We start from the raw sequence: 13,599 nt of genomic DNA, 5'->3' as shown, positions 1-13,599 counted from the left end.
CTGCCCCCCCGGAGTCCCCCTGCCCCCCCGGCAGCCCCCCCTCGGAGTCTCCCTGCCCCCCCTCTCACCTCAACCTCTCCTGCCCCCCCGGCAGCCTCCCCGCAGAGTCCCCCTGCCCCCCCTCCCACCTCAACCTCTCCTGCCCCCCCGGAGTCCCCCTGCCCCCCCGGCAGCCCCCCCTCGGAGTCTCCCTGCCACCTCAACCCCCTCCTTCCCCCCCGGCAGCCTCCCCGCAGAATCCCCCTGCCCCCCCTCCCACCTCAACCCCTCCTGCCCCGCCGGCAGCCCCCTTCTGACCCGGCGCCCCTCCCCCCAGCAGCGCTGAGCCCGGTCCCGCCCCTCAGGCCGGCGCCCCCCGCGCGCCCCCGCCCGCTCTCGGGCCCCGCACGTGCCGCGCGGAAGGCGCCATTCTCCCGCGACCCCGGAACCACAACAGCCCACGTCACTTCCGGGGCGGGACCGGAGCCGGAAGAGCCGCCCGGCGCCATGACCGCGCGCGGGACTGCGAGCCGCTACCTGGGCAGCGTCCTGCGCAACGGGCTGGGCCGCTACGTGTGTCAGCTGCAGCGCCTCAGCCTGGTCTTCAGCCCCGGCGGGCAGACCTCGCGCGGGGCCAGGTGCGTCCCCCCCGACCTCTGACCCCTGGCCGGGGCGGGCAGGAGCCGTGACCCCCCCCCGACCCCTGACCTCTAGGTGGGGCGGGCACGAGCCCTGACCCCCCGACCTCTGACCTCTAGCCGGGGCGGGCAGGAGCCGTGACCCCCCCGACCCCTGACCTCTAGGTGGGGCGGGCACGAGCCCTGACCCCCCGACCTCTGACCTCTAGCCGGGGCGGGCAGGAGCCGTGACCCCCCCGACCCCTGACCTCTAGCCGGGGCGGGCAGGAGCCGTGACTCCCCCGACCCCTGACCTCTAGCCGGGGCGGGCAGGAGCCATGACCCCGCCAACCCCTGATCTCTGACCTCTAGGTGGGGCGGGCACGAGCCCTGACCCCCCGACCTCTGACCCCCGACCTCTAGCCGGGGCGGGCAGGAGCCGTGACCCCCCGACCCCTGACCTCTAGCCGGGGCGGGCAGGAGCCGTGACTCCCCCGACCCCTGACCTCTATCCCAGGCGGGTAGGACCCGTGACCCCTGCACTCTGACCTCTAGCCAGGGCAGGCAGGTGCCGTGATCCCTGCACTCTGACCTCTACCCTGCGGGGGAGGGGGAGGGGGAGGTATGTACAGGCAACCCTTGACCCCCAGGCACTCTGAGCACTCACGGAGGACAGATTAAAATCTGTGCACTAAGCTCCTACTCCCTGCACTCAGACCTTTCATCCTGGCTCCCGTGTCTCACTCAGCGGGCTGCTAGATGCCAGGTGGGTGGTCCCTACGTTGGGGGAGCACACCTGTACCCTGACTCCTTCTGTAAGGTGGGTCATAGAGCTCACATATAGGTGGTATAGTACTGACCCCTCACCTCTGATTTCTCCCTGCTTTTTTGTTGTAGAGGCTACATAGAAGAGAAGGTGTTGGACTTTGCCAAGCAGAACCCTGGTGTGGTGGTGTATGTGTCCCCACAGAAATGCAGAAGTCCCACAGTGGTCGCAGAATATTGTGAGTATGAAACATGCTGCTTCCAACTTAAATGAAGGGGAGACTTGTTGAGAATTCCCCTGGTATTTAACAGTCATCCCGGAAAACGGGTTTTAAAGCATCACATTGGAGGGTGCTTCCTCCCAGATCAAAGAGACTTGCATTAAAGGGAAGAGCTGTATGAAGGTAAAAGATAACTTAATCCTCTTTGAAAGTGGAGTTAAGCCAGAACTAAGCATTCTTACTTTATAATAAGAGTGTCCACACATGGAATTATTCAGGACTAGCTAGAGTGCTTTAAATGTACATGCTATCTTAATCTGAATTAATTTTCAAGCACTGACAAGCCCCAGCTTCTAGACTTATGACAACGGACTTCTCTGGCGGTAGAGCTGCGAGTCTTTTGTGGATGGAGAGAATCAAACTCCACGAAGTAAAGCTATACCCAGACCAGACAGATGGCTGGATTGGGGGAATAAGCTCTTGGAAGTATAATGCAGTTCATATTGTGCTGTCAAAGTGCCCAAGAAAATGATAGCTTTTGTTAAATGGACACCCAGTTTAGTCATAGTCTGAAAATCATGCATCTGTTAAAGCAACAAAGAGAACTAACAAGAAACTAAAAGGAAGTTTGTCTAAGCTTGCTTTTGACAGCACATATGCCTCATGTACTCCAGTTCCCCTGTTTGGGGTCTCTTGCAGCAGGAAAGAAGAGAAAAAACAATTTAAAAATGTGATTGTAAGACCACAGCAGTTGGTCAGGACCAGATGTAGGACCTGAAATTATATTTAAATCAGCTTGAAATCCACTAGAGACAAGGCGTGTGAGAGAGTCTTTTACTGGCCTAATTTCTGCAGGTGGAGGAGACAAAGACAAGCTTTCAACCTACACAGGGATTAGCCCTGAAGAACAGCTCTGCGTAGCACAAAGGTTTGTCTCTTCCACCAACAAAAGTTGGTCCAATAAAAGTAGTTATCTCACCCACCTTGTCTGTCTCATTTCCTGGCAGGTGTGTGGATATAGCAACACTGCTAATTTGAAATCTAGGCAGTGTCAATGGGCTTTTAACATCTTGCCAGGGAAGTACTACCTTAGCATCGCAGTACGGCTTCTGAAGGGTAGGTGGTGCTGTCTCCCTGAATAGATTTCTCAGATGCACAAATAAGACAAAAAGCAGAGTAAAGAACTGTATCTGGAGAAGAAAATGCAAAGCACTCGGTATTTTGCTGTGGACAGAAAGGCTAGAGAGGCATTGACATGTGATCACATGTGGAAATGCATTGATCTGAGACATGTCCTCTTAGAATCAGCTCTTGCTGGCAGTAGGTTATTGTTTGGCAATTCAGAGGTTGGAGTAGCTGTACAGAAAGTCACTTCTGCCTCTGAGTTTTGCTCACTGGAAATGGTGAGATCATTGCACAGTGCCCCCAAGCAGCTAGGTTGCTGGCAGAAGAGAGGACCCTGTCCCAAAGTGCTTACAGGCTGAATGATGGACTAGACGGACAAGGGAGGATATAACACATGATAAGAAGGGACCCAGGCTGCTGAAAGAAGATCACTCAGTTTAGTTGCTAGGATGATCTGGCGAGGAGAGCCCCGTTAGCACTTGATCAGATGGCACAGTCGGTCACACCTGGGGGGGGCGGGGGAGGAAGTAAGTATTTCCTTGTAGGTGATGCAGCAGAAGCAAGTTTTGAGGAGTGATGTGGACCAGGGGAGGGCAGCCATTTGCCCAGGAGGTTTCTGAAGGGAAGGGTATCCCAAGCCATGGGGACAGAGGCACATGGTAGAGCAGCTATGGAGGCTGGGGTCACTGGGAGAGCAGAAAGGGGGGAGGGGATGCCAGCAGAGGTGTAACAAGGCCCTGAAGGCAAAGGGGGAGCAGTTTGGGGAGCCAGAGAAGTGGTTCGCAACGGGTGAGGGTGCAGGAGTAAGTGATGTTCAGGGGCAGCATTTAGGAAGGGCTGGAGCAGGGCGAGGGGAGGAGGTAGATGTAATTGGGAGAGGGGTAGAGGAGGGGGTTGGTCACTGGGCAAATCCCCTTTGCTGCTGAGCCCCACCCCGATCAGGCTCCCCTTCTCCCACCCTGCTGGGCCTGCAGCCCCATGGCCAGTTGTCTCCTGGTCTCTGACTGAGGAAGCGTTCAAGAGCTCAGTGGTTTGGCTGAAGGCGATGGCTGTCTGCAGCCTGCGTGCAGCCGTGTTCTTATTCAGGAGTGCCATAGCATACTCCCCTTAGCCAGGCTGCCACCCGGGCATCATGCAGAGCATGGCTATCCCAGCTGGCAAACCCAAGCAGCTCTGTAAGGATCAGCAATTGTCTTAAAGTGCAGTTTCCTGCTGGTGCTTTAACCCTCCCCATGCCCGCCAGGGAACTCCCTTCCCCAACCCTGTGTCCCCCTGCCCACAGAGCGGGCTCTGAACACCGGGAGCGATTGGAAGAGAACTGGGCTGTCCTCGCCAGGACAGTCTGACACCAACTGAGTCCCTGCACATGCTTCTCTGAGTGGAGCTGAAACCTGCCAGTGCCGAGCTACAGGAGAACTCGCCCCTTCTTGTCCTCCAGCCTGCCCCATCCTCAGGTCTCTGGCAGGCTCCTGGTGGGAGCACGTTACCCGGCTGTGTTCCATTCACTGAGCACTCGTTAAGATCACTCCCATCCTGGAGAAAGCCAAGGCCTCTTCTCCCAGCAGCAAAGGGGTTAATGGCCACAAGTGCCATTGACTCTCCATAACTGGTGGGAGGGTCTCGGGAGAGACCCCTGGCCCTGGATCTCCCGCATGGGCCTTGCGGCACATTCTCCCCTTGGTCAGGCTGGAGTGGGGCTGTTGGGTTCACTGCAGGGACGCGGGTGTTGTTACAGGGAAGCAGGAGTCCTTTGCTGGCCCTTCAGCTGAAAGGCCAGTGGTGTTTCCTGTCTGGCTCTTCGTGAGGTGCCAGAGCACCGATCAAAAATTGTGCCCAGTGCAAGGGCCGCGGCTACCTGTCAGCCCATCCTGACTGACACCTCTGAATGCCGCTGGCAGGTGTATTGAGGCCAGCAGTCCTGCAGCCTGTGTGCAGCGAGCTGGCAGGGTCTCAGCTTGGGGGCCAGCTGCCTGCACCACCCCCAGCGCCGTCGCAGCGCTCCCTAAGACGGGTGAACCCACACCGGAGCCCTTTAGCCGGGAACTGGTCCATTCAGAACCGCTCTCCGACGCTCAGCAGAGGCAAGGCGCCTTGGTGCGGGGAGAACCTGCCCTGCCGCTAGCTGGAGCTCTCCTGTTCAGTTCCCCCCACGGCCGGCGCAGCCCCTTTCAGCAGCACAGCCAGAGAGCTGAGCAGAGGGGGCTGCGGAGGGATTTTAAAAATCAGGCCATGAGGAACCGCAGGAGGCTCTAGCGCACGCTCGCGGAACGGGACCTGCCACTGCAGATCGCATCACGCTGGGCTAAGAATAGCGGCTGCCCCTCTTCCCAGCTTGCACAAGAATCGCCCCAGGGTCTGGCAGGAAGGGGGCTTGCCTGGGCATGGGCTGCATTGATTCCCTGGGAGGGCTAGGCACACAACTGGTGGGAGGCGAGAGAAATGAAGACGGCCCCCTCGCTGTGCTGTGCCAGCACGGAGACACACTGACAGTGTCGAGAGAGGGGCCTTCCTGCTGAGCTGCCCGGAGCACGGGCCCTGTTATTCCTGCGAGGGCTCGATGACGCATGCAGCTGACAAGATGCAGATCCTTGTGCCTCCCACTGGGGGCAGAAGCCAGACGCCCCCTCAGCCTGAAGCTAGCTTTCAACTACCTGAAGGGGGGTTCCAAAGAGGATGGCTCTAGGCTGTTCTCAGTGGTAGCAGATGACAGAACAAGGACTAATGGTCTCAAGTTGCAGTGGGGGAGGTTTAGGTTGGATATTAGGAAAAACTTTTTCACTAGGAGGGTTGTGAAGCACTGGAATGCGTTACCTAGGGAGGTGGTGGAATCTCCTGTCTTAGAAGTTTTTAAGGTCAGGCTTGACAAAGCCCTGGCTGGGATGATTTAAATGGGGATTGGTCCTGCTTTGAGCAGGGGGTTGGACTAGATACCTCCCGAGGTCCCTTCCAACCCTGATATTCTATGATTCTATGAGAAGTGTAGGAGTCTCTCCTGCATCCCCCTCTGAGGGGTAGCTGGGTGGGAAGGACAGAGGAGTCTGGCTTGCAGCCATGCGCCCAGACCTACAGCTAAGCAGGCGTGGATCAGGGCAATATTTCGACTGCCACATTCCAAATGGGGAGGGTGACCTACCACCCCAAGCCCCCTGTAGTTTAAATTGTTTCTCCTTTGCATCCCATCCTCAAGTGTTGTGTACTGTTGCAAACAGCTGCCATGTTCCACCCCAGAGGTGGCTGCATTTCAGTGGGGGAGGGGGTCAGAGTCCATGTAGCTCACATTGGGGTCCCTTTAAATGAGGCACTGCAGACGTGTGCTTTATTACTAGCCTTGCCACTGCATTTCTTTTGCACCCCAGGCCTTCAGAGACCTCCGTGCCGAGCGTAGCCTGCGTGTCCGGTGGTAAGAGCAGGTCTGGGCTAACTCCCTGGGCTCTTCTCTCTCCTTCCAGTGAACGGAGCAGTGAGGGAAGAGATCATCGCTGACAAGACAGTGGCTGAGATAACGCAGCTGGTCCAGAAGCTGGCCAACCAGTCGGGGCTGGAGATCATTCGCATCCGCAAGCCCTTCCACACAGACAACCCCAGCATCCAGGGCCAGTGGCACCCATTCACCAACAAGCCAAGCACCCTCCCCGGGCAGAGCCTGCGCAGACTGGAGCAGCAGCCTAATAAAGTGTGACCTGCTGGAAAGAGTGTGACTGAGCATTGTGTGTGTGTGTGGGGTGGGGGGGGGAAACGACACACCTCTCTGGTTCAGATCCAGGGATCCATGGGTTAAATACTTCTGAGAAGTGTCAGCCATTGACCCAGCCCATCGTTAATAGTAACTCTTGGCGCTACAGGGGCCTTGCAACTGAACACCTCCAAGTACTTAAACCCCCTGGGATGCACAGACCCCTTATCCCACCTTGCACATGGGGAAGTAGAGGCACAGAGAAGGGAGGAGTCTTGCCCCTGGTCACTCAGCAGCAAATAGAACCAGGAGTCCTAATTCCTGTTGTGTCTAGTAGTCAGCTGCCCTGTTCCACCCCAGAGACAGCTGCATTTCAGGGGGAGAGATCTCTACCCCGAGAGTCTGTAACGCCCCAGGGGATCAAGGAGCTATGGGAGGCAGCTGTTCTTTCAGTCCCAGCCCCCACACTCACCTTCACAAAGTCCCGAACTTTTCTCCCATCCCAGCTTTAAGGCCTTGCAGCGTTACCTCCCAGGCCTGGGCCCCTGGTGGGCTGTTCACGGGGGGAATAAATGAAGCATTTCTTGTCGAGGGGGGTTTCAAGTTCCCAACAGATGTGGTTGTCCCCCCACTTGCCCTGGGGGCATTCCACCGCCAGGCCGTTCCGCCTGATTCTCCACGCTGCTTCGGTGGGTCCGCTGCCGATTTCCTGCAGCAGGAAGCAATGAGCAGCGTTTCTCGCTGTGATGAGGAGATCTGGCAGGCCTTCAGAGCAACGGCTGCCCTCCCCCCCGAAACACGGCCAGATGAGGAGCAGAAATTCAGGTCCTGCTGCAAGGCTGGTGCGGCTCTGGAGAAAACCCCGGGGGGGGGGGGGAACCCTGATCTTCAGCCCATGGAATGGGGGAAGGGGTGGACTGCAGGGACCGGGAGTCAGACACAGCCAGGTGGTAGATGGCCAGCTGTTCACCAGGGCTCCCTCCCCCCCCACATGATCCCCCCCCCCCCAGTTGGCACAGGGATGTGCCACCCACCAGCCCATCCACCCCCTGCCCCCACAGCCATCCCTTGGCCCAGCGGGGCGGTCATGCCGTGCTGTGCTGGGTCGTCCCCCCGTCACCAGCAGGAGGGACCCGCAGGGCCTGAGCATGGCTCTGGGCAGACCCACACCAACCCCCACCCCCCAGCTCGGTTGGGGGTCCTGGCAGCACCAGCCCAGTCCCCTACTTGAAGGGCAGGCGTCTGGACTAAGCCGCCCGTCTGGCCAATGCTGGCACATCCAGCCCTTCCCTGGCCGCACCTTCTGTCGCCTGCCACCCCACCCTGCAGCGCCGGCCCACCCAGGCCTGCTCTGGTCTCCCTGGCTGAGGGGGCGCCTGGCTCCTCCGCTCCCTGGGGGCCCCAAACCACATTGCCCTGGGAGGAAGCTGGCGGCATCCGACATGGCTAGACAGGGCAGCCCGCGGGGTGAGGGTGTTGGCAGCCCTGCCAGGTTTCCAGGCTCCGGAGTGGGGCGGGCAGGAAGCCCCTGCCAGTTCCTTAGTACAGCCACGGCCTCCAGCACCTCTGCAAGGGGCTGTAGCTCAAACAGCCGGGGCATGGCCCCAATTCACACCCCCGCGGCTGATCCTCTCACGGGAGAATGGGGCCTTACCACCCCACTCCCTTAGGCTAATCGCGGGGGGCTGCCCAGCAGCCAGCACGGCTCACCCTGGGACGGAGTCCCCTCATCCACCCCCCGCTTCCAGTCAGCGAGGATTGGGGGAGCCCTGGTGAACAGCTGGCCATCTACCACCTGGCTGTGTCTGACTCCGGGTCCCTGCAGTCCATCCCTTCCCCCATTCCATAGGCTTGGGGTGCACACAGAGCCCCTGCCATGGGGGTGGGGAATAGGGGACCCTAACATGGGGGGGAACAGAACCCCTCATGGAAGGGGGGGGGAAATGTGGGGAGTTGCTGAGAGCTCCAGCTATAGAGGGGGTACACAGGGAGATTGGGGGGGGGGCAGTGAGCTCTGAAGTACCCTGCCCCACTAACAGATGTTGACAGCGTCTTTCACCCTGCAGGATCCCCAAGGGCCCCAGAGCACAAACACTCCACCCACTGCTGAAATGCGACCACTTCTGGGGCAGGCCGTGGCTGCCGCTTTTAACACTGCTATGCAGTTTAGGCCAGGAAGCCATGCCGTGCTCCTTCACTAGTGAGGCGGGGTGCAATGGCCCGAGTCAGAGCATGGCCCGGACACCGGGGCTCACCCCCTGTGCCAGTGAGTAGGAGCGGTCTTGGGGGTCTTGGGCCTGGCACCTGCAGGTAGCGATCCAGCTCTGCCTTCCTCCCGCCAGGTCTCCTGGCGCCTCAGGCCAGCTTGGGGGGGGGGGGGAAGGAGAACTTATGCACTAGCTAATCCTTCCTCCCACCACCTGCATGGTGCAGAGCAGGCTCAGCCCCAGGTGCGTAAAACCAGACTTACCAGTGCAGGGCCCCATGCTCTGAGCTGCTTCCTCCCAGCACACACTGCTCCCCTGCCCCCAATCCCTGGGGTTTATAGTCAGCTGGCCCATTCACAGGGCTTAAGAGAGCCAGCCCCTTAACCCTTCCCTGGCTGGGCCTGTGCAGATCAGCCTGGGGCAGGGCGGATTCGGAGCTCAGCTGGGCAGGATGCCCCGGCATGGGGCAGGAGGGGAGCACAGCACCCAGCTCATGTGGGGACACCGATCTCCCAGCGTTGACATCTCTGCCCCTCACATGGGTGGGTGGGCGGAGGAAGCCACCAACTCCCTTGCGCCCAGACTCCGGCTCTGGGGCTCCTTGTCCCCACCGGGGCCGGGCCGAGGGGTTTCCCCACCCCACACACGCAGGGCCCTCAAGGGCTTAGTCGGCAGCATCCCCAGCACTGGCTCTGGATGGACGCTCCCGGCCGCAGCTCGCAGCCCTTGCTGGGATGGGACCCGCCGGCTAGTCCCTGTTCGGTGGTGTTAAAAGGGCAGCCATGGGTGGCGGTGGGGGGGGCATATGGGGCTGAGATCTCGTTCCCCACCCCTCTGTCCAAGCGTGCACCATCCTTGCACCCTGCCACCCTCGGCGCAGCCCCATTGCTGAGGGGTTGAGCTTTTACTAAGGGATCAGTGTTTCTGCAAAGTGGAATTTCCTGCACCGATCACCCCCCGGGGCTCCTGGCTTGGCTGATTAAACCCAGCTGTTCCTGCCTGACAACGGCCCGGGGAGAGCAGCAGAGAAATTGAGAGGGGAGCCAGAGTGCCTGGTTCCCCCTGGAGCCGCAGACCCCCCAGCCTGGCTGATCCGTGGCATCGGACGTGCCTTGGAATCTGCTATCGGGATGTGGCCCAGCCGGGGACACCAGGGCCTGCATGCATGGTACCCGCCTCGCTCCTCATGTGCGTCCGGCGGCAAGGGCCAAGCACAGGCCTGGGAAGTCCCAGCAGCGAGTCTCTGCCACGCACCCCCCCACAGCACCCCCTCCCTGGGCCGCTAGCTTGTGCCGGTGAGAGCCGTCGCGCCCGCCTAAAACTCAGCTGGGCTCTTTGTGACCATGCCTTTCTGCAGTGTTTGGGCAGCGCCTGGCACGCTGGGGCCCAGTCGGGTTGGCCCCTCGAGGGCCTACGGCACCGGACCCCATAGATCCTAATAGCCATGAACCGTCCCAGCCCTGTGGCCGTGTGGGTGGGGGTGGGGGTCTTGGGCTACCACAAGCAGCCAGGGTTAAATTCCTCCATGCCAATGAGGAGCCCTGGGTTGACCCGGTGTGGCTGCTTTCTGGCAGGGCCAGGATCAGACCTTCGCAGGGGGCTTCGCCCCGTTTCTGCAGGGTTCTCACCCCTTTCTCTGGGCCACACTCTGCTCCGGGATGGGGACTCCCATGGCAAGGGTGAAGCGTTTCCTGCTAGCCAGCTCCCCCAGCTGTCCTCCTGGCCAGGAGGGAGCAGCCAGGCCTCAGGGTTAGCCCCCCCCCCCCCCAAGACCTGGGCTTCTCCACTGAGTCTGGCCATGGCGCCAAGGGCCAGTCGCCTTCATTGCCCCAAAGGGCTTAGCTAACTGGAAGGGACTGGGCTCCTTCCCAGCAGCTGATCCCCTGGTGGAGCTGATGGCTCAGCAAAGGGCTTTGCAACTGGGGGATGATTGGGGGGGGGACACCCATCCCCCCTCAGCTTCAGGTAAGGCAGAGATGGTCCCGGGCAATCTGAGGGGATGGGCAAACAACGGAGACACCAGGCGTAAACCAGCATGGCTGCTGACCCCCCAGCTGCTTGGGCATCCCGCCACCCCAGTGCTATCTGGTGTTGAGACACAAAGCAACCAGCTGCCTGGGAATCTCTGCCACTGACTTGCTGGGTGACCCTGAGCAAGTCCCTGCCCCCTCTGTGCCTCAGTTTCCCTCAAACCTCTCATCTGTTTAGCATGTGAGCTCTTGGGGGCAAGGACTGCCTTGCTCTATGCTTGTACAGCACCTGGCACAATGGGGCCGTAATATCAAGATGCCACCACAAAGTCCTGCTACTGACAGTAATCCTGGGCTGGCCCATAGTGCCAGAACCCCCTGGGGATTGCAGCACTGATCAGTAGGTTTGAACACGCTTTCAAAAGGAGGGGCAGGATCATTTGCTCCATATTACAGATGGGGAAACTGAGGCACTGGGTGTGCGGGGGAGGGACTTGATCCTGCTCACGCAGCGATTCAGCAGCAGAGTCAGGAAGAGAACCCAGGCGTCCTGCCTCCTCGTCCTACACCCCGAAGAACGAAGCTCTGTCATTTTTTTGGTGGCTGCTAACCCCGGCTCTGAAGGCGCTCCTCTCTAGAGCAGGGCGCAGTCTAATGCCAATGCCCAGCTGAAGGCCTCACAAGCGCAGACCTTAACAAAGCTGCTGGGGGGGTGCCCCAGCTCCCGCAGCACCGTGATTGAACCCACATTGCTATGGGCTGCCGTTGTAACAGCTTGAGCTAACACCCCCCTCCCCCCGCCCCGCCATTAGCTGCTCCAGAAACTTCAGCTCCTCGCTGGTCTGTCACACCCAGCTGTGGGGCACTGCTCAGGAGGTGGCATGTCTAGGGCCAGCTGCTGTCAGGGCTGAATGAGGTAGGTTGCCAGGGCCAGTGAGTGGGAGGGCTCACCGGCTGGCTGGGAAGCTCCCCCCGTCCAAAGGTGGGGGCTTGCCCGTGCCGGCGTTGGGCCAAAGGGTGGTGGGCCAGGAGAGGGGCATTTCTCGGCCTGGCCAACCCTTAGGGTTCAAAGATCACGAGGCTGGCTTAAAAACGTCAGCCTCTGAAAACTCCCCTTGTGCCAGAAGGGGCCGATGGCTGCCGGCCGCGGAAGTCTTGGGCCCAAAGCCCATCCCAGCCGTCGGGAAAGCCTCAGGGCGGCCAGGCACCCTGCTCAGCAGACAGCCCCTCACGCCCCTTCACGGGGATAGACCAGCTGCAGGCGCTAGCGGGGCCACCCGCGGTAACAGACTGCGGGTGCGTCCACACTGAGCCCTGCGGGCTGAGGCCGGTCCCTGGAGGCCAGTTGGAGACTGTGGGTGTGGATGTGGCAGCTGTCAGTGTGTCCCCGATGGGAAGCAGTCCATGGCTTTTTGGGCACAGAGCTGGTGGGAGGGCAGGCATGGGGGTTTCTTAGCCAGGGACTGGCCAGCTGCTGTTCACTTGTCCAGAGAAGCAGGCCGGGGTCACTATACAAGTTTACACCAAGAACACCCCTGATTCATATGGTCGCTGTCTCAGCCTAACGGAAGCAACCCAGTGAACCCCTGGATTTTGACCCCCCAGGTGGGATAAAAGGGGTACCCCTAATACATTCAAGGGGTGTTTTCTTTGCCTTTTCGCTTCAGTTCTTTCAGTCACACTTGGGTCCCGTTTTCGGTGAGAGTCTCTCCTAATCACAGGACTCCTGGAGCCGGGGCTTTAGGAGAAGCACCAAATATGAGCATTGGCAACACTGTTCTGGTGAACCTTTGTGCACTAGGAGCTGAGCGGAGGCCACTACCCATGGCATGAGGGCCGCCAGCCAGGTGGTAACAGCTCCCAGCCATTCCAGAGACAACGCCCAACCCAATCCTGTGCATGGAGCTCCCAGCGGCTGAGGGGCAGTTGGGCTGGGATCTGAATATTAGATCCTGCCCCCCTCTCCTGACCCCAAGCCTCACACCTAGAACACCCCTCAGCATCAGAGCAGAACCGTACACCTTGGGCTGGGTTCAGCCTATGAGGTCAAAGAGGCCAGATACCACGGTGATGGGCAGAGTCTCAGAATCTGAATAGGAGGGAAGTGCCAGCTGGTGGCCAGATCCTCAGCTGGTGCTAATCAGCACAATTCCAGTGAGGACAACGCAGCTGAGCCAGTCTCCACCAGCAGAGTTCACTGTCATTGTTAACCCTTGAACCTACCGAGGGCACTTAGACATTATAGTGCCGAGGGCTCGTACCAGTAGCTAAGAGACACATACTGCCCTCTTATACTGTAGCAGAGACAGTCCAATGGACCCACATGGGGTGACCCCGGGGCCGTCCCAGTACAATGGCCAGAGAGAGCTCTCTGACGCCAAATGGGTTCCCTGGTTTGAATCTGGAGGGTCTGCAGTGCCCTAATGAACGGTGCTTCTTTACCCTCGCAGCTCTGCCCCCACCCCAGCGGTGCCACATGCTAGCAGAAAATGGACCCCTGACACCAGATTCACACCACACTGGCTCATTCAGACAGATCCAGGTTTATTGAGCGGCTAGGGGCAGAGGCAACCAGATGCAAGGTGCTGTACGCTGCTGCTTTGACTGTCCATGGTGGAATGTCACTGAGGACGAGGCAGGCCGTTGGGAGCCGGGTTGGTACATAGGGTTTAGATCAAGCCATCCTGGAGACGAGGTGCTTCCATTATGCAAGGCTCCAGCCCTGCTCCTTCCCAGGGGATCAGCCACGGATTCAGCCCCGGCCGCGCTGATTCCTCCCTCCCTTTCCCATTCCAGGAACCAGGCGCCAAGGCTGGCTGATGATCTGCGCTGGAGCAGGGCTCAAGAACACAAGTCCCCCCAGACAACCCCTTGGCACGCAAACACAGCCCTGGGTCTGTGCTGTGCTCCCCGAGCCATGCTGACCGGGGCCTTTCCCGGGTATGGCTGGGGAATGGGCAAGGCCCAGCAATGCTGGGGTGCGGGGTACAGCACCAGCCTTACCAACCTTGCAGCAACAGCCTGGGACGGCTACAGCAGCAC

General features: G+C 59.7%; 1 protein-coding gene across 1 annotated transcript; it reads left to right on the top strand.

Annotated features, from left to right (window-relative positions):
• The first annotated feature begins 435 nt into the window (after nucleotides 1-435).
• MRPL43 (mitochondrial ribosomal protein L43) lies at nucleotides 436-6,394 on the top strand. The gene is made up of 3 exons (XM_074959464.1): nucleotides 436-617; nucleotides 1,494-1,600; nucleotides 6,157-6,394. The coding sequence occupies exons 1-3, from the start codon at nucleotides 487-489 to the stop codon at nucleotides 6,384-6,386; spliced, it is 468 nt and encodes a 155-aa protein (XP_074815565.1). The 5' UTR covers nucleotides 436-486; the 3' UTR covers nucleotides 6,387-6,394.
• The last annotated feature ends 7,205 nt before the right edge of the window (nucleotides 6,395-13,599 follow it).

The sequence above is a fragment of the Natator depressus genome, chromosome 7 (assembly GCF_965152275.1).
Source record: "Natator depressus isolate rNatDep1 chromosome 7, rNatDep2.hap1, whole genome shotgun sequence".
NCBI classification, from domain to species: domain Eukaryota; kingdom Metazoa; phylum Chordata; order Testudines; family Cheloniidae; genus Natator; species Natator depressus.
This window is presented reverse-complemented; position numbering and strand designations above follow the sequence as displayed.